This window comes from Didymella exigua, assembly GCF_010094145.1.
Source record: "Didymella exigua CBS 183.55 unplaced genomic scaffold M421scaffold_50, whole genome shotgun sequence".
Lineage (NCBI taxonomy): Eukaryota > Fungi > Ascomycota > Dothideomycetes > Pleosporales > Didymellaceae > Didymella > Didymella exigua.
Genome location: NW_022984824.1, coordinates 123,914 through 147,750, shown reverse-complemented (window position 1 = coordinate 147,750; position 23,837 = coordinate 123,914). Strand labels below are relative to the sequence as shown.

The 23,837-nt window shown below is 53.6% G+C and overlaps 8 protein-coding genes across 8 annotated transcripts; 3 read left to right on the top strand and 5 right to left on the bottom strand.

Moving 5' to 3' along the window:
* Positions 1-343: 343 nt before the first annotated feature.
* Positions 344-1,744, top strand: M421DRAFT_9682 (3-phytase B precursor; the record flags this gene model as incomplete). Its single annotated transcript, XM_033598429.1, has 2 exons — positions 344-408; positions 457-1,744. The coding sequence occupies 2 exons, from the start codon at positions 344-346 to the stop codon at positions 1,742-1,744; spliced, it is 1,353 nt and encodes a 450-aa protein (XP_033443702.1).
* Positions 1,745-2,909: 1,165 nt separating this feature from the next.
* Positions 2,910-4,259, bottom strand: M421DRAFT_425820 (uncharacterized protein). The gene is made up of 2 exons (XM_033594204.1): positions 3,917-4,259; positions 2,910-3,862 (listed from the first exon to the last, which is right to left on the bottom strand). Exons 1-2 carry the CDS (start codon positions 4,228-4,230, stop codon positions 3,076-3,078), a joined length of 1,101 nt encoding a protein of 366 aa, XP_033443701.1. The 5' UTR covers positions 4,231-4,259; the 3' UTR covers positions 2,910-3,075.
* A 1,013-nt stretch (positions 4,260-5,272) lies between these two features.
* Positions 5,273-7,825, bottom strand: M421DRAFT_425819 (uncharacterized protein). Its single transcript, XM_033594203.1, has one exon. The coding sequence runs from the start codon at positions 7,388-7,390 to the stop codon at positions 5,405-5,407; it is 1,986 nt and encodes a 661-aa protein (XP_033443700.1). The 5' UTR covers positions 7,391-7,825; the 3' UTR covers positions 5,273-5,404.
* A 2,013-nt stretch (positions 7,826-9,838) lies between these two features.
* M421DRAFT_9679 (uncharacterized protein) lies at positions 9,839-13,018 on the bottom strand (the record flags this gene model as incomplete). Its single annotated transcript, XM_033598424.1, has 2 exons — positions 9,839-10,117; positions 12,641-13,018. The coding sequence occupies 2 exons, from the start codon at positions 13,016-13,018 to the stop codon at positions 9,839-9,841; spliced, it is 657 nt and encodes a 218-aa protein (XP_033443699.1).
* A 302-nt stretch (positions 13,019-13,320) lies between these two features.
* On the bottom strand, positions 13,321-15,424 carry M421DRAFT_9678 (uncharacterized protein; the record flags this gene model as incomplete). The annotated part of the gene is made up of 3 exons (XM_033598422.1): positions 13,321-14,365; positions 14,409-15,185; positions 15,231-15,424. The coding sequence occupies 3 exons, from the start codon at positions 15,422-15,424 to the stop codon at positions 13,321-13,323; spliced, it is 2,016 nt and encodes a 671-aa protein (XP_033443698.1).
* Positions 15,425-18,555: 3,131 nt separating this feature from the next.
* M421DRAFT_75433 (uncharacterized protein) lies at positions 18,556-19,032 on the top strand (the record flags this gene model as incomplete). The annotated part of the gene is made up of 2 exons (XM_033597128.1): positions 18,556-18,642; positions 18,694-19,032. The coding sequence occupies 2 exons, from the start codon at positions 18,556-18,558 to the stop codon at positions 19,030-19,032; spliced, it is 426 nt and encodes a 141-aa protein (XP_033443697.1).
* A 712-nt stretch (positions 19,033-19,744) lies between these two features.
* On the top strand, positions 19,745-20,688 carry M421DRAFT_104431 (uncharacterized protein; the record flags this gene model as incomplete). The annotated part of the gene is made up of 2 exons (XM_033587022.1): positions 19,745-19,778; positions 19,826-20,688. The coding sequence occupies 2 exons, from the start codon at positions 19,745-19,747 to the stop codon at positions 20,686-20,688; spliced, it is 897 nt and encodes a 298-aa protein (XP_033443696.1).
* Positions 20,689-20,811: 123 nt separating this feature from the next.
* On the bottom strand, positions 20,812-22,482 carry M421DRAFT_75349 (Zip-domain-containing protein; the record flags this gene model as incomplete). Its single annotated transcript, XM_033597118.1, has 4 exons — positions 20,812-21,829; positions 21,878-22,009; positions 22,059-22,160; positions 22,217-22,482. The coding sequence occupies 4 exons, from the start codon at positions 22,480-22,482 to the stop codon at positions 20,812-20,814; spliced, it is 1,518 nt and encodes a 505-aa protein (XP_033443695.1).
* Positions 22,483-23,837: the final 1,355 nt, after the last annotated feature.

Genomic DNA, 23,837 nt, shown 5'->3' with positions numbered 1-23,837 from the left:
GAATAAAGCGCGGACGACTAGCAAGGCTTAATCAGGACAAGCTTTGAGTCTAGTGCTTCAACAGGCATCGGTCGGTCGACGTCCCGTTAGTTGTACCCACAGCGGGTATGAATTCGTAATCTATCGACAACTTTACGCGGTGGTGTCGACCACGTGGGTTTGCTGCTTCGCCTTGTTTGGTTCTCAATGCTCTTGTTCTCCAGAGATCGACGGACCGGCCTTGAATTATAGGTAGTCGTCTGCTAGCTCGCTGTTTGATCCTCTTCAACATGTCAAGGCCACTGTATTAAAGGCTGAGCTCCGGTTAAAAACATGTTCAGGGCGACTCTCATCTCAACACGCCATGCCGGTCTCAATGTACGCTACACTGCTCACGGCTATTGTTCTCAACGTCAATGCCGTCAAAAGGTATGCCGTAGCAGACAGCGACACTTTGGAATGCTAATTCTGTACCAGCTCTGGCTCCTGCGATAGTGTCGACGCGGGGTATCGCTGCGATTCGCCGACATCTCATTTCTGGGGCCAATACTCACCGTGGTTTGCTGTCCCGTCAGAGATCGGCCTCGCGCCTCCGCAGGATTGCGAAGTGACTTTCGCGAACGTGCTGTCCCGCCATGGCGGCCGCGATCCCACCCAGGCCAAAACCACGACATACCACTCTCTCATCACAGGTATCCAACAGAACGCGACAGGGTTCCCTGGTGACTACGAGTTCCTGGAGCATTACAACTATACCTTGGGCGCCGATGACCTCACAGATTTTGGAAGGCAAGAGATGGTCAACTCAGGTGCGCATTTCACGCGCAGATATGAGAAGCTATTGCACAAGCACAAGCCTTTCGTGAGATCCAGCGGTCAAGGTCGCGTCGTGGAGTCAGCGCAGAAGTGGCTTACGGGTGTTGCGCAATCGCTGAAGACGCAGACTAGAGCCGTCGACGTGATAATCCCGGAGGCTACGACATCCAACAACACCCTGTCCCACGACACATGCCCTGCCTTTGAGACGGGCGCGTACAGCGACCTCGGCGCAGCCGCACAGAAGGCATGGTCATCAAAATTCGTCCCGCCCATCCAGAAACGCATCAATGGCGCCCTCGGCTTGAATCTCACCACCAGCTCCATCATCAACCTCATGGATATGTGCCCGTACGACACGCTCGCAAGTCCCAACTCGACACTATCCGACTTCTGCCATCTGTTCGCCGAAGCCGAGTGGCACGCTTACGACTACTACCAAACCCTTGGCAAATTCTTCGGCTACGGCGCAGGTAACCCCCTCGGCGCAACACAAGGCGTGGGCTACGTCAACGAGCTCCTCGCGCGCCTGACCGGAAAGCCGGTGGTCGATCACACCAACACCAACACAACCCTGGATGCGCATCCGGCAACCTTCCCCCTGCACAACAAGGTCTACGCGGACTTCAGTCACGACAACGATATGAGCGGTGTCTTTGCCGCGCTGGGACTGTACAACACTACGAAGCTGTCAAACGGCACTGTTAAGAGCGCGCAGGAGACTGGGTTTTCGGCTGCGTGGACGGTTCCGTTTGCGGCGCGGATGTATGTCGAGAAGTTGCGGTGCAAGCACGATAAAGAGGAGTTTGTCCGTGTTGTTGTCAATGATCGCGTGCATCCCCTAAAATTTTGCGGTGGTGATGAGCTCGGTAGGTGTACGCTGGCCCGTTTTGTGGAGAGCCAGGGGTTTGCTAGGAGTGGCGGGGGCTGGGAGAGGTGTTATGTCTGAGTGAACGGTAGAGGGATGGGACACTCTGTCGTTGCGGAATAGATTGGTGCGGCAACGGGGAATCTGCAACATGTATAATAATTACGTGTTAGCGGCTTGAATGATCTGTACTATTGCCCTACATAAGCGCCTTCCCCGTCATCCTGAGATCCTTTAGATTGCGCGGAGGATCTCACGTCTCGTCCTTGAAAACGGGTCTTGCATTGCCATCGTGCTACGCGGGTTTCTCGCCTCGACTCGACGCGCCGAGTCCAGAATAAAGCAGCGAACGACACACTATCATAACGCAGACGTAACTTTCGCAGAGATCGACTTACGCCTCCCTCGTTGCTATCTCCTCTCCCCTATTCGTCTTGAAGCACGCTGCGAACACTACGCTCTCGGTCTATAAGACGGGTGTTTACCCGTTCGTCATCCTGGCTTAATTCCGTATATATAATACCTGCACGTTTCTGCAACACTTGCAATCCCGGTTTCCATGTCTGGTATCAGTAGGATACTCCTAGTACCGGGAGACACCATATGTGTATTTATAACATTCTGATGTCAAATCGCTTTGCAATGTCCCGCATAGACAAAGACACTGCCTGGCCTGGGCCTGGCTTGGATGGTCTCGCTCCAAATGTGACATCACATTGCGAGAAGTGATTTTGTGAGTACTACAATTGATATTAATGCTGGACGATTTCTCCACAGCCTCATTGATTCGTTGAGTATGATAGCGTGTAAGACCTGAGATCTGGTTTCTCATTAGTATCACTTCCCGCTTCGAACGACTCCATGCTTTAGACGACTAGCATATCTGGAATCCAGCTGTCCGAAACGATTGCACAAAGCTCCAGCCGAAGCAACACGTCTGAATCGGCAGAGCGCACATCACATCTCCGCACCCTACGTGCACAGGTCATATACCACCACTCTGCTCTTTCCATCTTTCGAAGGGCTAGTACGACGGTCCCCCGATACCGGCGGTCGCGCCTACTACAACATCACGCTCGAAATAGACACTGAAATGTAAGACACCGGGTGCTACTGCGACGAAGCTTGCACCGCCAGGACTGATGCGAAGCGGCATTCCAGCGAACTGCAACAAGTAGGTGGCACAAAAGGGTGGAGTATACGACTACAATATGACACAAGTAGCTGGTATCTCGCTGGATAGGTTGTATGCACTAAATCCGCCGCCTGGGGTGATTGTTATGGAGTGGCCAGGATATACTTACTGTATTGGCGCGTCGTAGTCGATGGAAGTGGATCTTTGGCTTGACTTTGAGGCATGTGCTCATTCCCCGTGCATGAGATTATGCTTGAACAGTCAGATCGAAGTGTATCTACAAACCTGATTCTGGGTTTTTGAATCTGAGAATGCGAGCGTGCGGCCGTAGTCCCGTCTCAACGACTTCAAACACATCCTCCCACTTCCCATCTATTTCCACCTCATCGTCAATGACTGCGATATTCATGTTCGATGCAATGGACCTAATGTTCTCGGCCACCTCGTCGACAGTTGTATACTTCCTATTCCACGCGTTCACTAACACCTTGCCCAGCCGCGCCTCTTCCAGCTCTTGCCACACATTATTCAAGAATCTTTCGTCGAAGGCTTCCCTATTGTCATCATATGGTTTGCAACCACCCTCAACTGGACAACATGGCTCCCAACAGCCTGTTCCAACCGAGGGTGGATCATCTGTATAATCGTTCGTCATGAGTCTCCACACGAACGTCGCCCAGTAGTAGATATCTTCCTTGACGCAGCCATGTATTGCTTCCTCGTCGAATTCCATAAGCTCTTCCCGCACGCGGCCGCCATCTCCGTAATCTGTCTCATCGCCGGCGATTTCGGCGCCAACAAATCCGGTCAGCGCGAGCGAATAGTCAGAGCGCAGCCACACCATCTGAGAGGAAAATGTTCTGAGATATATTCCACGCGAGTGCAATGCGGCGAGCGCCGCGAGACCTTGGAGAGCCCATCGATAATATAAGCTCAGCATCGTCTGGTCATTACGATCGCGCTTCGCAGGTACAGGGACAGTCATTACCGGCAGCTTGAAGTCGAACGGGCCGGGCCACAGCCTCTCGACGAGTAGACTGCCGTCATCAAGGATACCGCCGTAACTTCGCCGCATCAGTCGCATATTGGCTGTGTGCGTACAACCGTCTCCCACTTACCGAACAATCCTGGCGTTATCTTCGCCCAAGCGTCGGTACACATTTTGCATCTTGACCACTGGCCAGCCTGTCGATTCTCGCCCATAGTCATGTATGTGCCCCCGCGGTAGATTTGGCCAGCGAACGATGACGTGTTTTCCGTCCCGATGGGGCACACACTCTGCTTGCTCGAAGAACACGGCGTACCAAGTCTGCGAATCATCGCGCGTCATGCTTGCTTCAGCGGTGACAGGAAGGCCATGATATTGAATATGCTCTGGTTCTTGAGTGGGAAGAGCGTCCACCATTTGGGTTGTATTCAGGCCAGTTTCCATTGGAATGTTCGGGGTTGAGAATGCCGAGCCCATGTTGCAGGTCAACGAAGGTGGCTGCAGGAACTCGATGGGGTCGGGACTAGGAGGATTATGTAGTTGCCTGGTTACCCTTGTCACTTCTCACCTTTGAAGGAGATATTACTGATTTTAGGCGAGCCAACCTTAGCGTGTGATTTTGACTGCATTTGATAATCAATGCACAGCTATGTTTTAGTGCACGCAGCACGGTAGTGTGTATGTGGACGTAATACACGCTACTAGTTAATGCACACAATTGTAATTCTATTCTAAATCTTCATCTTCTAAAGTTTAGTGCAATAACAACTATAGAAGAAGTCCTTGCAGAATGAGATACTCTTAATTCTAGCTGAGAGCCTTGCCACGCAGAGATTAGACTAGCATATAGGTTCGGGGTACCCAGCTGTAAGTCAGTGTCTACAACATGGCAAGACCATTAATTTTGCTACCAGAAGGCCGCTGCTTTGTACAATTGATCTCAACACAAGACCTCGACTCACCTACCTCGCAGATGAGATGTGATGATTAAGAGGGGAAGCAGATCACGTGTTGTTGGCGGTAGTCTGGTGCTGCTTCCTCGTGTTGTTGAGCACCTCTTACCTCAGCTGCGTCACAAACACGTCATCAAAACAGACCCCACAGCGAGCCTTGGAGAGGCAAGATACAAGCAGAACAAGAACACAGAACAACACAATACACTCGTTTTACATTTGCCCTTGATACCGCAACATGAGATCATTAGCCATACGCTTGATGTGTTCCCTTTACATGGGCGCGCATATTCTCGCACAGATCTGAGAAATAGCGATACAAGGTAGAAAAAGCAATGTACAACGTTGAGCATCTTGCTGTGGCGGTGTCGAATACTACTAAATATTCCTGTCCCCGGACTCGTGAACCCTTTGACGAGGAAGATGCGGCAGTGAGTTGCAAAGCACATTACCGCAGGCCTGATTGAACAGTCAGCGCCGATACGCTACTTTATGTGGTTAGATGGGCTAGGGAGACAGCAAGTGGGACGAACAGCAGCTATTTAGTGTGATGTTTGCATTAAAGTAAACTAAACATCTACAGTCGTTCTTGTATACCGATCCTCCGAACATATGAACATAATCAACACAAAGAAACATCCTTATCCACTCATTTCTGAGCGGACTTAGACGCGGTTGCCGCGCTGGGCAACGTTGGCCTGGCGGCGCTGCACAACACCAGCACGCTTAGCGTAGCCGTAGCCGTTGCCGGTCTCGTAGCTGTTCTCCTTGTCTTCCGAGGGCTCGGCGGAGTATTCGGGGTAGGCAGCGGCGGTCTTGGAAGGCGAGGGAGCGTAGCTGAACTTATTGCTGTCGTCGTAGTTGGCCGGAGTGGGAGTTGGCTTATCGTCGTGCACAGGCGCGCTGGAAGAGGCGGCAGGGTACTCGGGGTACTCAGGGTAGGCAGTGCTCTTGTAGTCGACGACGGGATTTGTGGAGCTGGGGCAGGGGGTGGAAGTTGCGTCCTCGTGGTAAGGGACGGTGGTTGTGGCTGGGTGGGCGGGGACTGAGGAGATCTTAGCGGGAGGGTACTCGCCGCCGTAGACAGGTGTGCTGTGGGGGTAGTCCTCGGAATTGGTCTTGGTCTCTACCGAGGGCTTCGAGCTGCTGAACTTGTAGGGAGGGTACTCCTCACCGTGGACAGGGGTCGAAGTTGGGTAAGCGGGGTATGTCTTAGTCTCCGCGTAGGGCTTGGAGGAGCTCGGGCAAGGAGTGCTGGAAGACTTCTTGTCGTCGTAGACGGGAGTGGAAGAGCTTGCAGGGTACTCGGGGTAGTAGATGCTGGTCTTGGTCTCTATAGAGGGCTCGCTGGAAGACTGGCTATAGGGAGGGTACTCATCGCCGTAGACGGGAGTCGAGTGAGGGTAGTCCTGAGAGTAGGTCTTGGTCTCGACGGAAGGCTTGCTGGAAGACTTTCCGCCGTAGGGGTACTCGTCGCCGTAGGCGGGAGTCTTCTCAGGCATGGCGGGGTAGGTTTTGGTCTGCTTGTACTCGCAAGAAGCCGAGTCGCCGGACTTGGTGATGGTGACGGTCTGAGCGTCCTTGTGATAAACGCCGGGCTTGTATACTGAGACGGTAGGGTACTTTACCTCGGTGTCGTGGGCATAGACGGTGGTGGTGGGTTTAGCGACCTCGTACTTGCCAGTGGTAGAGACAGTGACGGTGACAGTCTTGACAACGGTTGAGGTGACATCGTTGCCGTTCTTGTCCTTGCCGGTCTCGTAGGCGCCGTACGCGCAAGTCTTTACACCAGTGGACTTGAAGTCGGTCGTGTAGCCACCGTAGGTGACGGGAACACCGGCCTTAGCAGTGGTGGTAGCCTCAGAAGGCCTGGTGATGGTGTAGGTGACGGTGACGTCCTTGGCGGGCTCGGTGTACACACCGGGTTTCTCGTAGGTCTTGGTCTCAGGAGTGGGAGCCTTGTAGATGGCTGTAGCCTCGTACTCAGACCACTTGCCGTTCTTGTACTCCTTGACCTTGTAGGGCTGCTCGTCGTCGCAAGTCTTGCAGAGACCGGAGCCGCCGTAGCCAGGCAGGCCGTGAGCGCCGAGATCCTTGTACTTGATCTCGTGAATCTTCTCGTTCATCTCGTACCACGGCTGGGTGGCATTCTTCTTGGTATCGTAGGAGCCGTAGCTGCCAGTGGAGTATGCCTTACCAGAAGAAGCGGTGGGGTAGTGAGTGATGGTGGTCTTGGTCTGGTAGACGGTGATGGGCTTCTCAACGTGGGTAACGGTGACCTTCTTGGAGTTGTAATCGTTGATTACAGTCGAGACGTACTTGTCATCGTTCCACTTGTTGCAAGACTTGCCATCAGAGCCGGCGGCACCGCAGGTGGGGTACGGCTGGTACTGGGAGGTAACAGTCACAGGCTGCTTGCCGTAGCCCGGGTAGATGGTGGTGTAGCCAAGCTTAGAGCTACTGCAAGGAGTCGTGCTAGGAGCAGGAGACGAGGAAGTCTTGTGCTCCTCTCCGTAGCCACCGTAAGCGGGAGCAGAGGTGGAGTACTTGACGGCCGGGGTGCTGGAGCTGGCCTTGTACTCGGGGTAGCTGTCGGAGCCGTAGGCATCGTAGGCAGCCGCAACACCGGCAAAGATAAGTGCGTAACGCATGTTGATTAAGTATTAAATTAACGAATGACTTAGGTAAGGTATAAAGAGTGTGGTCGACGCTCAGATAATGAGTGCGAAAGAGTGATCGGTCCAAGAAACGACTGTGGGTAAGGACCAGAAAGCTGCAAGAGATGCAGCCTCATATATGTTTTCGAGTTTCAAGCTTGGGCACCACAGGGCAGTGTTACCCCTGATTTCTGACAGTTCCGAATGGTTCGCTGGAATAGCACTTTTGGCCCAGAGTATATCCCGCCGGTAAGCTAAGGACCCACGTTTGGAGGAAGGTTTGATAAGATGAGACGTAATTAGCAGCTACTCACCACTCTCAGCCGCTCATAATCTCCATCGCTGACGGTCAATGTCTGTCAGTTGATTGACTGCTCGCCGAAGCCTTCCTCTCAGCCCTGGCCCTTGACCCTTGAAGATCGAGCAATCGTAGGTATTGCGAGTTGAGTCGATGCAGAAGCCGACGGTGGCCCCTTTCGAAGCTCGTGAAGATGTGCCAAGACTGTGCGGTCTGCTCTGTTCAGGTACCCGCAATGGCTGATCGGTATGTCGGACCTAGCGTGATGCTGAGAGCTGCTTTGTGGCGTTCTGGGGGGACGCGTAGAGATCATCCCGGACCTCGAACTTCCGAGAACACCTAAGCGGGCACGCTCCGACGGTCCCAGACGGACGCCCGGGCTCGTGGGCGGCCAGAATCGATAGCTTCAAAAATACGATGGTCATCATACCTATGCAAGCCACATTGTTCGGTTCGTGCGCTGATGCAGTCGGTTGTGCCATCGCTGACGTTAAGTGACTGTTACTGACAGCCCTTTAGCTGTTGGGTATTTATGATTATATTCAAGAGATTTGTTTGCGCTCAGTGAGACCTCGCATCTCTTTGATGGCCTCAGGAAAGGGCTGATTGAGTGCCATGCTTTTCGAGTTTTGGCAGATACAATACCGCTCCACTATGCTCATGAACTGGGTGCGCGCTTGACGTCGACAGACGGTCGACGTGCAGGAACACGGTAGACGAGCGCTACGTGCCGTGTGCTCCATAATAGGTAAAGGGGATGCGAAAGGGGAAATAACACCCCTGTAACGCTCGATGCAGCCCTGCATTCGGGCGTGCTGTAGCGCGGGCAATGGCTTGGCGTAAAAAGCTTACGGTACTTCGTAGCGGGTCATCGAGGCTGAGAAACTCCGGTTTGCATCGCGACTCAACCCGCAGACTGTGAGGCATCGGTCCAGTCGTATCAGCCTCTCGTAGTCGAGACCAGTGACGGGTAAGTAGGGTTTGGGTGTCCGCTGGCAATTTTGTCTCCCTACCTAATGAACGAAGTGGAGATCCCAAGCTCCAAGAAGCAACGGCTTCAACGCGAACCTCAGCTCCAAGCGCGCCGCGATGCTGAGGACGCCGTAGGAATATGTTGAGTCCTGATGGTGCGTCTTTGCTACGGTGAGGAAATGAGGATCATTGAGATCGTTCCATATCATTGGCCTCGGTAGCGTAAGTATAGGTCAGAGTACTAACGACCAATCGGAGCTTTCCTTGAGCGCCTGCCCCTTACCACGAGTTTCCAGGCCCGAAGACCCAACTCATCAGATGGCAGACGGCAAGCGTCCGTGATTCAAAGCTGCTGGGCTCTGGCAGTAGTCCCTCGAACAGCTACTTCATCACTTCCTTTAGTGTCCCCAGCTCACTCTCATCCTCGTCACTACATCGCCATCCAAATAGACTTGACCCGACTTCTTACCTTGATGTACAGCTTGAGCGGAACATGAGGAGCCTTCTCAGCGTTGCCGCCATGTATAAGAAAGCATCAGGCTGCACGATCGTGTGCTGAAATCTCATGAGCGTCTTCGCAACGGTCTCGCGCTGTTGTGATTTCTTGACCGGGTGAGGCAATACGAGGCCTAGACCTGCGCGTCGTCGAATGAGCACAAGCTTCAGCAAGCAGTCGCGACACCGAGGCGATTGGCGTGCGATGCGATCGTACACTACCGCAGATGCGAACACGGGGCTGCGTGATTACGCATCAGATGAAACAATTGGAAATCCGGGTCAAAGACCCTCGTCAGCGTCAAAAGCATCACATACGGTCCTTGATCGTAACAGGCCCATCCACACTGGTCCGGAGGATCTTCGTGTTGGCTTTGGGCGCCTCCAGCCCGGCTTGGGCCAGTCGATCGCCAAAGCGATAGGACTGTCGATCACGATACACCTCGGTGTCATTGCTCATGCCTTCTGTAAGGTCACGTAATATGGTCTTGCGCATATTCCACGACAGGTACCCGTTATCGCCTTTGTCGGAACGGAGCATGGTATAGTTCCATAGCAGAACTTCACGGTCTCTCTCGATCGTGCAGTGGAAAACAGCACACCAGGAGTACAACTGAAAGCCTGTCTCACCGTGGGACCTGTGCAAGGTAATGCGAAGCGCTGGGCGCGGGAGGATTTTAAGGGCCTCCCGAGTCTCGGGTGACTGTACGTGACAATGAATGTCCAAAATGAGCCTGGCCCTTCCGCTTGCGTTCATTGAGCCGGAAAGTCAAGAGCCATGAGGTGAAGACGAGAAAGGGTTTCTCGCCAAACCGTTCTGCATCCCTTTCCGTCGGCGACTGTAGTGTGCTGTAGGCACTGCCCTCGAAGCCGAACGTGTTCATATACAGTGAGCTGAACAGGTCTGAGGCGACTTGGAGGTTGCCTAAGATCGTGTCGTCCGAAAGTGCAAACATCTGAGTGTAGATATCAGTTGCGGTTCATTGCGAGGGCATTCAATCTTACTTCATCAGTGTATGGCTTTACGTTGTATAGCTGATTCTCGACAGTTAAGGAATCGGAGGAAGAAAGGCATTTCTACTCTTCGGGTTCGAAGACCTCTGCTTCTGACAGGACCTTGACGTTGGCAGGATCTTCTTATAAATAGAGCGTTTCCTGCTTGCTCTTAGCCTTACGACTACCGTCTGGCTCTTCGGGCAATTCGACTGCGTTGACCAGCATCTGGATGCGATTGAGGAAAGGGCGGGCATGTCTCTCAACACTAAGCACAAAGTAGCGCAGCTCGTTCCACTTGCGGTATAGATCGGAACCATATGAACAAAGCTAGACGCCATAGTAGGTGCTTTGTGAGCGTGCAGCTTCTGTCAACTGAGCAGTACAGTCCTAGGGCGCGGTGGCGGCCTCTTGTTACTTTTTCTTAGCTGCCTGCTGTCACCCGTCAGAATTCGCTTGCAAACGCCGCATATGTAGATGTGACGTGAAAACGTCGAATTGAGAAATAATGTCGTGAAGATAGTGTGTCGGGGACCCTGTTGGGACTGTTTTGAGTTGTCGTGGCCAAGACAGCATCCCTGCTTCCGCCGATCGCAAGTGTGTCTCACTTGCATCTCGCATGCACCACAACAGACGCAACTTTAAATTGTGTTAAAGTAGTCATTGAGCATTAGCATAGCTATGAGAGGTGGACACAGTGGGGTCAATCGTGAACGACGGGTCTGGCAGTGGGTAGGCGAAAGAAGCCAGGCTGATGCTAGAGAGCGAATTGTTGAAAAGTGCAGATTTGAGGACATTCATGAAGGGAGACACACCCTAGAGTATATTGTGTTAGACTGTGGTCTGCAATTTGTGTCTACTGAATAAAGGTTTTTGGACGTCTGAAGGGAGTAGTTACAACTGGTCTAATGTTGTTGATGGCGGAATTATTCAATTGATTGTGCCGCGATTCACTGTGCATATAGTCTCCTAGATGAATTAAGTTGTACATAAACCTTGCAGATACGTTGTGAACTTCTCTCTTCGATAAAACGCTCATCGTCCCAGACAAATCTCCAGTCCATGCATGACTATTTGCAGAAAGAGACTGATCGTGTCTCAAGAGAACACGCTGACCACTGGCTATAATAGACTGTTCAAGAACGTTAGAGCCTTCTCCATCATCGGAAAACTAGGGAAGATGGTGGCCAGCGGCCCACCCAGTCGGTTACGGAGCCACAGCTGCGCTGCAAACAAGGTCGCCAGTGAACGGGCCAATTCAGGGAGCTGCTGAGATTCCAGCGACTGCATCGGGAGTTCAAGCAGGCTGTAAAGTACTTGGCCCGGTAATTTGGACATCTGTGACAGGGAAAAGTACCGCTTCACCGTCTTCGCAATGTTCTGGGTCTCGGGTGCTACCCGTAAAGGCCACTGACGTAACGGGCAAAGACCAGCCTCAGAGTTTACAGAATTGCTCATCGATTGCTCGGAGTCCAAATCACCGACAATGTGGTAACATGGCCAGAGGCAGATTGGGTGGCACTGTCATGGCTCCTTGTCTGGCTCGTGGTCGGGAGGTGGGTCGTTGATACACGGCGCAGTCTGAACAACGAGAAGATCTTTGCAAATGAAGCACTCTTCGTCTTCGTCTACACGTACCGCATCGTCTTCGACCAGGAACGATTGCTTTTACGGATGCAGAAGAAAGCGGTGGATGAGTCCATTTCTCTCAGGTGTTTGCTGCAACAAACCCACGACATCTTGCAAACAACCCGCGAGTCTGGATATGTTCTCTGTGAAAGTTTTTGCGCCAGCCTGTGGCACTTCAGTCGCGTCTGTAGGTGCTTCCACAGTGGTGTGGCGAATGTATGTAATCAGGGCTTGAATGTAAAACTTATACTCCTGATGAAGAAATTCTTGGTGAACGTATCCGTGGCGAGAATCCATGGTTGATTCTCTAGTGAAAGAGATTAGCAAAATAGATTTTCATAGAAGTTGTGAGACGATACACGTACGAACATGTCGAGCCTCCGCTCCAATCATAACCAATGACCATACAGATATGCTGTCCATGCCCATTGCGTCTCGTTGCCAAGAAGTAAATCGAAAACCATCAGCGTCGCACTTGACAGCATGAAGGCTCCCAGAATGTAGCCAAAATACTGCATCCCAGCAAAACGGAACAGCACATCAGAAAAGTCGGGCGATCTGCAGATGTGAATCATCGTGAGTGCAAGCATCGCGACTGTTGTCCATACAAATAGTACCCCGTAGGCCACTCCAAGAATTTGCGTAGCATGTTGGGCAATGCTGCGCAGCAAACGCAGTCCTACAGCAGGGTCAATCAGCAACGGGACGGGCTGCTGAACGCGACTGTAACCCAATAGAACCATCGCAAGATCAGATGACTTGATGGTGGCTATCAATCTCCTTATGATTCGTACAGTTCTCCGATATAATGACTGCGGTTTCCGAGCCAACGGTTGTGCGCAGTATGGGCAACGCACTTTGCCTGCGAAACGGGTATTGTCGGAACTCGTAATCCAGCGTGAGAAGCACCTGTCACCAACACCATGATTGCAAGGGTTGAGCAGGATAGGAGCACAAAGCTCCTTCAAGTCGTTGGAGGCGTCGTTGAAGTCCTCCTGGCAGATACAGCAAACATCGCCGTCTTCCAAAGACGTAGAGTATTCGTAGTAGTAATCGTTGAGATCCTCGCGAGCCAATGACCAAACCCAGTCGTGTGACAACAAAAGATAGATCAGGTTTGAGAGTATGCAAACGACCAGAATTGAGAATAATACCCATGTAATGACTTCAAGTTCGTGTTCAAACTCCACGGCCGTGGTCGCAGCCAAGGGATTCTGGTGGTCGGCTTTCGCCATCGCGAATGAAGATCGTATGAGAGCCGTCATGAGTGTCAAACACAGAGTTAGATGTATCGGGTAGTAGAGATCGATACTTGAGCGGACGGGACATCTGCTCGATATGGCTCAATCACATCTCTGGATCTTAATTGTGCAGGCAATCGACCAGATGTCCATGTGGTACTGACCCTTTGCTGGTTTCGTACCACGATGAGTCAGCAGACCGAAGCACTAACGTGCAGAGTGGTACTGTGCGTGCAGACTCGCCAGATTCGCGGGGTCAACGGCACTTTCCAGGGTCGCATTTCTCGACCCTTGGCTCACATTGCGGAGAAGTTATTCGCCCAGCCTAATGGCCCAAACCCTTCAAAACCGGTAAGCTGCGCATACTCGCTATTGCTCGTTTCCCATTCGAAGAAGTTCTGGAGATCATCCAGATTGAAGACCGGTTGGTCGAAATCGCTTATGGACATTGCGTTTGGTAAAACTGGGCCAAGCTGCCCAGGCTGTGTCGCAACGTCGGCTAGTGTCGCAAGGCTTGATGCCATGGGGTCAGCCGACGGTGTTGGGTAGTAGTCGCTTGCGGTCGACGGTGATTGATCCAAGCCATTAGAAACAGGCGGGAGCAACGCTACTTGGGCATTCCGTTGAGCTGACTGGATGTCATTCAGGTTCGGACTGGAGGCTTCGATAGCCTGTTGCACTTCGGTTCGCACCTCCGCTGGATCTTGCGGCGCAATGTATGTGCTTGCTTGACCACGTGCAAGACCAGAGCGAACGGTCTCTAGCCAGCGTTCCGTTGTGATATACAGAGGCTCTGCGAGCGGGTACATCAATGACATCTCTCGTAGAGCTTTGTTGTTATGCTGTACCAATTCTACAGTACGCGCAATCACCGTCCTTGCGTCCGACTTGGAAAGATCCAGAATACGAGCGATGTGGTACAGCATTATGCGATTGCTGTTGTACACGAACGACGGCAGGATGGGGTCTGCAAAGTGCTTGATGCCATGCTGAAGGACAGTCGCCACTAGAACAGACATAAGCTGAGCATGCTCGAAACAGATCATCTGCAGCCTTGACATGAAGGCATGCTGCTCTGGAGGGAAGTTGTAGGGTTGTTGATTTCGGTACAGGTCAGGTAACGCGATTCGATGAATATCACACAGCACGTGATGATACATGCAGTGATTGAGGAAGAGAGCTCCAAGTTGGTGGGACTCTCGTCTGATGTAGATGTTGTCGGCAGAGAAGTCCAGCCAGGAGGGCAGGCTAGCTTTCCAAGACTGGACTTCTTTGATCAGCTGCGAAAATTCCGAGCCTGGCTCCCAGGGCGGTTGCTCTTCGTTCATGTGTTTCGAGAACCTTGATTGTCAGCGTGGTTATAGGGTTGACCTTTAAAGCGTACCTCAGAACTCGCCGCCATATGCTAACGATGCGAACATAGTACGCTGCCATGCCGAGATTATCTCGAGGCTTCTCCGGCATGTCGGCTATGGGTATGAAGTCCAACGTTGCGCCCTCTTCCAGTCTTTCAGTTACTACAGGTATCTGGAGCAAAAATTGACGCTCGTTACAGGGGAGCTGAATCTTGATATCCTTTTCGTTCAAGATGGTCAGATGATCGACACCACTGCCTGCCCATACATCGAGCATGTAGCAGGCCCACATGAGCCGTCTTTGACATTCTCTTGAGGAAGCTTCGTTTGGACCGTCCTTTTTGCACATGATATCCGTAGATGCTTCGTTGTTGAGTTGCAGTGCATGTGCCATGCGTATCACCAGGCCAGTGAGCAGAAACGACCCAGCATAGTTTCCGGTCCTGGCTTCTTGATCATGGAGCAGAATGAGAACCTTCAGCTTTGTTTTTGAGATGGTGCTATAGTCAGCGAAGAACATCTCTTCTGCAGTCTTGGCCCACTGTGTTCCAGCGTTTTGTATCAATTCCTTCGACAATGGCGCAAATGACTCGCTGTACTCTAAAGCATAGAACCTTGCACCAAGGGCACACATGATGTGCAGTAAGGCTTGGTCTGATGTATCAGTGAGCTGCTCCTCATCAAGCATGCGCATGAAGGTTGGCTTGTGCTCAAATGCAAAGACACGGATCGGTTGAACATTGTTGAAGTAGGCTTCGAGAAGGGTATGCAAGCGTGCTCTAGGCGGCAGCTCCTGTGAAAAGAGCCTGGAACTGATCAGCGGTGTTGACTGAATGATGGATGCAACCTACCAGGTCAACCCGGGCGGGCAATCAACATTAGCCAGATCCGTTGGTGTCGATGAGAACGCCGCGTTTCGCGGTATTTGTTGAGCTTGCGTTGAGAGGGTTGTATCTGGACTTGTGACGGCGCTCACCGTGGTTGATACAATGCTCTGCACCCAAGCAGGTTCGTTTGTCTCTGCATCGTATACACATGTAGCCATCCGCTGTGCGCAACGTGTACATGTCGGCCGCTCGCCTGAGCATTTGACTTTTGAGTCTCGACATGCCACGCATGAGCGAAACGTGCGTTTTCTTTTGATGCCGAGAGGCTCTAGTGCAACACTCGATCTCTTCACTCCGGCAGTGAGGCCACCATTTTGGACGCAATTCAGCTGCAGCCTCTCGCAGTTCAGGCATCCGTCTGGTCGCTCATCGCACTTGACCTATGTTGGATCAATATGTGTCCCATGTACATCGAACGGAGGCAAAACATCGTGCAGACTTCACGGACTTTCCGCGATGCTTCCATTCAAAAATGGGGAGCAATGGTGAATGTGAAACGCGACATACCTTTCTCGCTCGACAGGTCGCACAAGCTGATCTCCGATTAGCCGGGATCCGCCACAAAAGGATTGCGTATAGTAATACCGTTGACAGGACGTCTTCGCTGCTTCTTCGCACACGAACCTGGTAACACAGGAATATCCGCCATTGGCTATAGTAGCGCTCGGCTCGTCGCTTTGTGTCGACTATGCCTTCGCATCAAAAACATTCGAGGGTCATCGGCGAGCGTTCGGGCAGTCGCGGCTGTGCTGGTTTTGGTGGGGCGCGAAAAGACGGAATGACGTGATTCGACGTGATTTGAGGCTTGGCAGCGAATATTGCTGCGATGCGTACAGCTTCACCGGAACATCGATCTCGGCAGCGTAAGATTAGCTTCCATGTTTCTTTTGCGACAAGGCATTCTCGTTCTTATACCCACATCTTCCGAGGGTCTCATAGCCGACAATGTAGCACAGCCCTAGAAATGTGCGTCCCGGGATCAACATTTTTCGCTCACGAACCTTCAGCGCAGAAATTAATACGGATCGGTTCTTCCTGTGCCTACGTTGAATTGAAAGTATACGTGACAATCCGAACTATTGCTTTTCCCACGGGGGCAGCTCTGTACGTGTCGAAACTGACGCGTCTTGACATGGACGAGGCGGCATGGCCGGTTCTCAGGGTATCAAATCCGAATCATGGATCAGATCTGGACAACATACTTAGCTCCCGCAGCTGCTATTGCAAGGCAGTTGATGCACGACGGGTTCGCCTATGAATATTGATATGTAGTTCACAGCAGCTATCTCATATAACACCGACTTGACGCAAGCAATCGAAATATGGACGCAGAATTCGACCAGAAGATCAAACTCGAGGAGAGAACAGGCGACATTGGTACTGACCGGTTACGAGACGTCCGTAGATTCTGCACACGTTTCGCACAAGACATTCATGCCAGTTTCACACGCTTTGCGCAAGAAACACGAGAATTCACACTCACTGGACTGTGCAGCGGGTGCTCCTTCCTTCCTACAAGAACGACTATATCTGCACACTAAGCGAACCCACCTCCTCGGACGAAGAGGTTTCATCTGTAAAGAACCATTCTATGCGGATATGAGGATGACAGCTGGGTGCAGCCCACGCGCTTAAAGCCCTGTCAGCACTTGGTCGGCCGCGCTTGCTTTCTGAGTTGGATCGATCAGCCAAACGCAACGACACCTCCGGGAGCAAGGTGCCCGTAGGGTTACTGTACTACGCCTCTCCAGCCAGCCGCTGAGTCAGCAATGATCAATAGTTAGATACCGTACAGTGATCTCCTTCGTATTCTCGCCTTTCTTCCCACCGGGGGTCGCCGACGACGCACTTTAGAGAATTCTACGCACCGGGGCACCACAGTACCGCACCTTCGACATTCTTTTGGGAGTCACGACCCTCTTCTGTATGTTCATGTTCGTGCTGCTAATCGCGCATCACCTACATGATTATCTGTCGTATCTTTGTTCCTGGGTCGCAGTTGTGCTGCCAATCCACTTGATGCAGTGGGCGATTTCTAGTGGAACTGGCCTCCTAGTGGCACTGAATATTTACAGTCTTGTTCAGGCCAACGTGATCGACGGGCGATCGATACAACGACGCCTTCGGTGGGGCTTTCCCTTAGCTACTATAGGTCTGGAAGATATAAGAAGGCTAATACTTCGACTTTTCATGGCGCACAACATTTGACCCAACACACTGCGCTGAATACTCTAGGGACCCGAATCGCCCCTATAAGGACTACAGAAGCTAGCGTTTTGCAAGAAGGCCTGCGCATATCTACAAAAGGACGCTCGTGTCATCCTCCACAGTCCAGTCATTGCCACACCCGCCTTGCAAACGTGATCGCCAAGGTCCAGCGGGCACGTTGGCGGCACATCTTCCCTAATACCACGCGAATATCCTTGTGACTGACACTGTCGGCTCACTGCGATCTCTCTTTGCAAAGACATGCGTGGTACTGATGAACTGCGACCTCCGCAGAGGGGTGTATAGCGTGCGTCCGAATAGCGTTGCCCCCTTTATTTGGTCGGTGCGTTGTCTCTTTGTCCAGGCAACCCTACCTCGTCACCGGATGCTTGTTTAATTTCAATAGGGAGCGCAAGGTTCAGCATTGCGATGAAAACATTGTCACGAAGCAGGGTAATGGTAGGCGTTGAATAGCTTGTCCTTGCGGTTGATATGATTTGGGAGCACGTTGCTCAAGTGCAGACAGGGGATGGAATTAGCGAGAGGCTGGACGAGCAACATACCTACCTGGGCCAACCAGGGCAAGACATGTAAGGCACGAGAAACGGCCAGTGGGTGCGGCCAATCATGACGCACCTAATAAGCGTTGTACGCTGATTACTATGATACCGCTCATTGGCTGTGACCATGCGCTAGTGCCTGCTCCTCGCACCGCATCTGTTGCAGCTTCCCTGGAGCTCAACTGGGGAACAAATACAACAATGATGAACATGCTTGCCACAAAGAGAGGGTCTTTGGTGTGTCGCAGCGATGTAGCATATGAATGAGTTGTAAGAGCAATGATCCAACGGCCAACAAAGCCTCTTTTTGCGACGTGCAGGAATGAAGCCGCCCCAAACAAGGCGCAGGTTTACGTCACGCTACTCGATGCTAGACAACCATAGGGTCTGGTAAACCTGGGGAAGTGGGTAGCTCGAGACGGATACGTTAAGGAGAGCCTCACTCCTCCCTCATCACAAAAGCTTCTCACCCGCTCGTAACGTACACTCACACACAACTCACACTCAGCACATCACACAACATGGCGACCTGCCCAGTCATCGGAACCGCCAACAGCGTCCTCCCGCCCAACCACCCGGAGGTCGACCTCAACGTCGACGGCCAGACGGTGGGACTCGACTCTTCTCCTCCCAAAACCAAGCCATACTGACACGCACAGTGCCCCGTCGTAGGCGCGACCACAGACCACCACCACAACCTCGACAAGCACCCGAATATCCCGCAACGCTCAAACGAAGCCACATCGTGCCCCGCGCTCAAGAAGGCCGTCAACGAGCCCCAGGCGCAGGAGCTCGATGACGGCCTCTGCCCCGTCGTCGGCACCGCGACCACGGTCCTGCCGCCTGATCACCCGGACATGCTGAAGGCCGGCCCTGAGGATGTCTGCCCCGTCACCAAGGCGACCGTCGGACACCATAAGAGCAAGGTCGTCACGCACCCCAGCGTCGAGGGAGCGGCGAAGGATGCCGTGTGCCCCGTGACGGGCAAGGCGCACTAGGAAGCCGGAGCGGAAGGCTGCAAGGCGGCCTGGATGATGGGGAGGGGGGTCTGTTGGCGTTGGGCCTTGGATAGGGCGCGGTTTACTGTGAACGGCAGGGACTGCCCAAATACTACTCTCCATCTCAGGCTTCCACCGTTTCACAGATCGACTGCTTCCAGCTAACCACTCAGACTTTCCCATGCATAGTCCCGTGATACTGCACCTGCGCCAACAACACCGCGCCCACAGCCGTCGTGCTCTTAGCAAATAGCGCCTCGGCGTTGATACATTCGCTGCTGGATGTCGCCTCGCGAAACGCGCATCGGCCCCGCTGGTGCCGTCATCTCGGTTACATGACGATCATGTTGTTCCCCACATGGCGTGCTCGGCAACGGCGCGTCCAGACGTCGAGACCCCTTGATTCACCACGACTGCTCCCAAAACATCATGGCCAGATGGAATTGACAAATAGAAGACGCAACATGGTTGGATGACGACACTCGCACGCTCGGACAAGAGGCCGACGCCATGGATCTGGCGCAATCAGATCAAGGCTACCCCGCTGAAGCCCACAGGGTGAAGGGTCCGGCTACCTACTGCGAGAAGCGCGAGATATAAGCAGCGATGCTGCCACAGGTCGTGGGCATACACACCGAGGTCGAGTTGCCTGACCTCCCCCCTCGAGCACGACCAGCGAGACTCACCGACCGAGCCAAAAGTCGCCGCGACCATGTCCACCGCCCCGATAATCACCTTTGACTACGGCACCACTCCCCTCGCCCCTCTATTCTCTGCAGAACTGACGCCGCAGACTTCTCCCCCTATGGCCAGAAAATCCGCGCCGCCCTCGCCGCCTCCAACATTGCCTTCCAGCGCTCCAACCAGCCCATTGTGCTCCCGCGCCCCATCCTCGCAAAGCTCGACATAACGTACCGCCGCATCCCGCTGCTCGCGCTGGGAAAGGACATTTACGCCGACACCTCGCTGATCCTAGCGGAGCTGCAAGCGCGCTACGGTGGTCTGCGCACGACGCCCGCCGACGCCGCGTTCGACGTCTTCGGCACGCAACTCTTCGCCAGCGCGCTGCGCATCGTTCCCGCCGCCGCGCTGACGCCCGAGTTCATCAAGGACCGCCTGTCCATTTTCCCCGCACTCGCGGACCCAGAGTACCCCGCGCTCCGCCCCAGCGGGCTCGCTGAGATGCGCGCCCGCTTCGACGTCATCGAGCGCGAGTTCCTCGCCCCGGGCCCTTTCATCGCGGGCGACTCCTTCGGCCTCGCGGATCTGCACGCCGGCTGGGCGGTCGGCTGGAGTCTGAGGGCCATTGGCCTGGCGCAGGAGCCTGGGTTCTCGGAGCGCGAGTTCCCCCGCATACACAAGTGGATTGCGCAGTGGCCAACGCCGACGTACACCGAACTGGGTGCGGAAGCCGTGTGGGACGCGGTGCAGGGCGCGGCGTACACGGCGCGCGACATCGGCGTCGACGAGGCGGATCCCCTGGGCCTTGGGGCCGGCACGCTCGTCACGGTTGAGAATAGCGATACGGAGCCGGGCAGGCATCCGCAGCGGGGCCGGCTGGTGGGCGCGGATCGCAGGGAGGTTGTTGTCGAGCTGGAGAACGGGATTCGGCTGCATTTTCCGCGCGTCGGCTATGTGGTCAAGCCGGCCGTGTAATCACTCCCGCTTTCTGAACGAGATGGGCGTCAAAGTAGTAATTCATTCCGGCTATCATTCCGGCTATCATTCCGGCTATCATTCTGGTTGTCGTTCTCGTCTACAGCTCTTCGTCGCGTGTGCTCACGCCCACTTCCCAAGCACGCTCATCAGCACCAGCCCGCACACCAGCGCGACCATGGCCGCCGCGGACCTGCCAACCCCCGCGTTCAGCAGGCGGCCATGCATCCAGTCGCGGGCCAGCATCTCGACGATGCCAACCCACGCCAGGATGCCCGCGGACAGCGCATCTAGCGTTCCAATCGCAACGATGGTCGACGGATCATTCCCGTTGAACGAGTTCAGCACGCCGATCCCAATCGCCATCCCAATGGGCGTGATAAGCGCAAACGTCCCGCCCATGATGCACTTTTGAAGCGTCGACGCCGCGGCCCGCGGCAGCTCTGCGATGCACGTCCCCAGCGCTATGCCCTCGAACATCTGGTGGAATAGGATCACGACGAATAGCGTGATGAAGAACGAGTCGCCCGCTACGACAAGTGTGATGCCGATCAGGATCGAGTGGAAGATGATGCCGGCCTCCAGGTTCATGACGTTGATCTTCTCTTCCATCGGGGTCGCCTGTTGGAGGGCGCCGTGGGCATGAGGAGAGCCGTGGCCGTGGCCGAGCTCGTTCTCAGGCGTGGACTTGCTGGCTGCAGATACGGCCTTGTCGCTGCCATTTGTGGATGTGCTGGTCTCGCTGTCGGTGGAGGCGTGCTTCTTCTGGCGCCACTGCACGAAGCGCGCGCCGAGGTAGTCGGCCAGGAAGGACAGGAAGAGACCGGCGAGGAAGACGGCAGCGGTGGTCCCTTCGTACTGCAGCTCACCCAGACACTCGTTGCCGAACATGAGCTCGGCGTGGGTGAAGAGGTGGATGAACGCGGTCGACAGCACGATACCGGTACCAAACTGCTTTAGAATGACGAAGATGATGTTCGTCTGCGAGATGATGTTGAAGCGGGTCGTCAGGATGGGCATGAAGACGCCGAAGGCGCTGGTAGCCATGATGACAAAAAGCAGACCGATGCGCAAACCGATGTTGTAGTCGCGGGGAGTGGCATCGCAGGAGACCTCGCTTTCGCTTCCGCCCACGCAGTGCCTATGGACTGTTAGTCGCTGGTCTCAGCAAGGTTCTTGGGAGACTTACTCAACACCGGCGTGGAAATGGCAGTTCTCCTCAGCTCCAGCAGATTCCTCAGACGTCTCGTCGGCGTGGGAATCTTCCTCGGTCGACTCCACGAGTACCTTGACGTCTCCACCAGCATCGTCAACGCAGTATCTAGACTGGGATCAGTAGGGTCTCGGGGTCATTTGACAATCGTACTCACGTCTCAGAACCATGCGTATGGCAGTCGGTGTACTGTGCTTGGAATTCTTCCGTTGCCGTAGGTCCGACTATCTGGTACTCCTCGGTACCAACCATGCACCAGCTGCTGTAAGTTAGCGCCGAAATTGATCGGGAAGTATGTACAAGGTGTCGACTTACTTGACCGTCTCGTGGGCATGGCAGTCGGACACAATGGTGATAGCCGGTGCCGCAGAAGAGGCTTGTGTAATGGTCGCTGTTGCAGTGACGGTCACAGTCTGAGCACCAGCGGCACTGGCAGAGCCCGCGACAGCGGTAGTCGAAGAAGCCGTTGAAGTCGCGACAGCCGCGTTGGGGTTGGGATTAGGGTTGAAATCCTCAGGGTTCTGCGCAGCAACACATGCCACAAGAGCCAGAGCAGCGGTAAGGCGGATGACTGGGGCCATGTTGGATCTTGTGTGTTACGACAGGCGCGCCGGGCGGGTGAGTTGTATCGGACTCGAGCACTCGAGCCGCAACGCAACCTTATTATATCGACTAGGAAGGTCTTGGACGGTTTTGCGGCACGATTTTTCAGCTGAGAACTGCCGTGTTAGAGCGGCAAAGTATGCGTGCTGCAAAATCTTTCAACCGCCGTCCAAATGGCAGGTGCTTGGCGTGGGTGGATGTTTGAGCACTGTGATGGACAAGGCCAAGGTTGCCAAGTACGGCGGAGTCCACTTTATCGTCGAATGAAGAGTTGGACAGAGATGCGGGTTTCGAGGCTTTGAGGACTTAGGGATTCGAGGTTTAGATAATCATCTTTGAAGGGTCCTGTGACCATCAACTTAACCGTGGAACACGCATGCCAAGTGTCAAAACCCGACCACACCGCCGCGTCCTGGTAACTATCACAAGGCAAATCTAAGCAACAAAGTGGTAGATCAACGTCTATTCCGAGTACCCTCTACTCAGAGGAGCGGGTCCGTGGCGTGGTCTTAGCTTCCGGGACGTGTCTTGGTTTTGCTTGGCGGGTGAACGTTTGGTAACTTACGAACGTGGGGTGGCTGGAGTACCCGTGGACTCCTCCGAAGAACGTCACATTCGAGATATTGTGGTATACCCTGTCTTGTGAACGGACGCTGTGCATACATAACTGCGCCACTGTCAGCGAAGGTTGCCATGTTCGCCATGTGCAAGACGCATTGCGGACACTGCCAAAAATGCGGCAAAACAAGCCGCAAGCATACTCAAAGTACCGTGTCCCGAGATACTCAGCCTCGACTTGCTTTTGCTGACCACCATGACACATTCGTGGAGGTATGCTGCGGAAAGTTGCAGCTCTATGCAATCAGGCCCTTGACTTTTCCTAACGCAGGTACTCCTACCGACGCTTTGTCTCTTAAAGGCGTGAAAATCTTGCCACTGGTAGACCATCATGGTGCTCGATATATTCGAACGAGCATCGCACGGAGAAACTTCGTAAGCTAGGCCTACCAGGCCTGCAGCAGTGGCTCAACCATGCGAGAACCCACGCTAAACGAGCCGCGAGCCAAGAAATAGATCGCTCTTCTGCCTTCTTAGCTCGAAAAAGTGACCTCAGAGGTGGTGATAGACCTATAGATGTAGCATTGAGGCGCATACCATGGAGTCTTGGCGTTGAGAGAAGCAGGGCCGCTTCGGTGGAAGAGTACCGAGAAGAACTTGCGCGCTGTTTACCAGGCTTACGGTCCATGGAATCGGATTGTATAAAGAGGTGACACGCCGTCTACAAGATTCCCCATCCAGACATCCGGAACAGCTTTGCTGAACACCAGTTCGC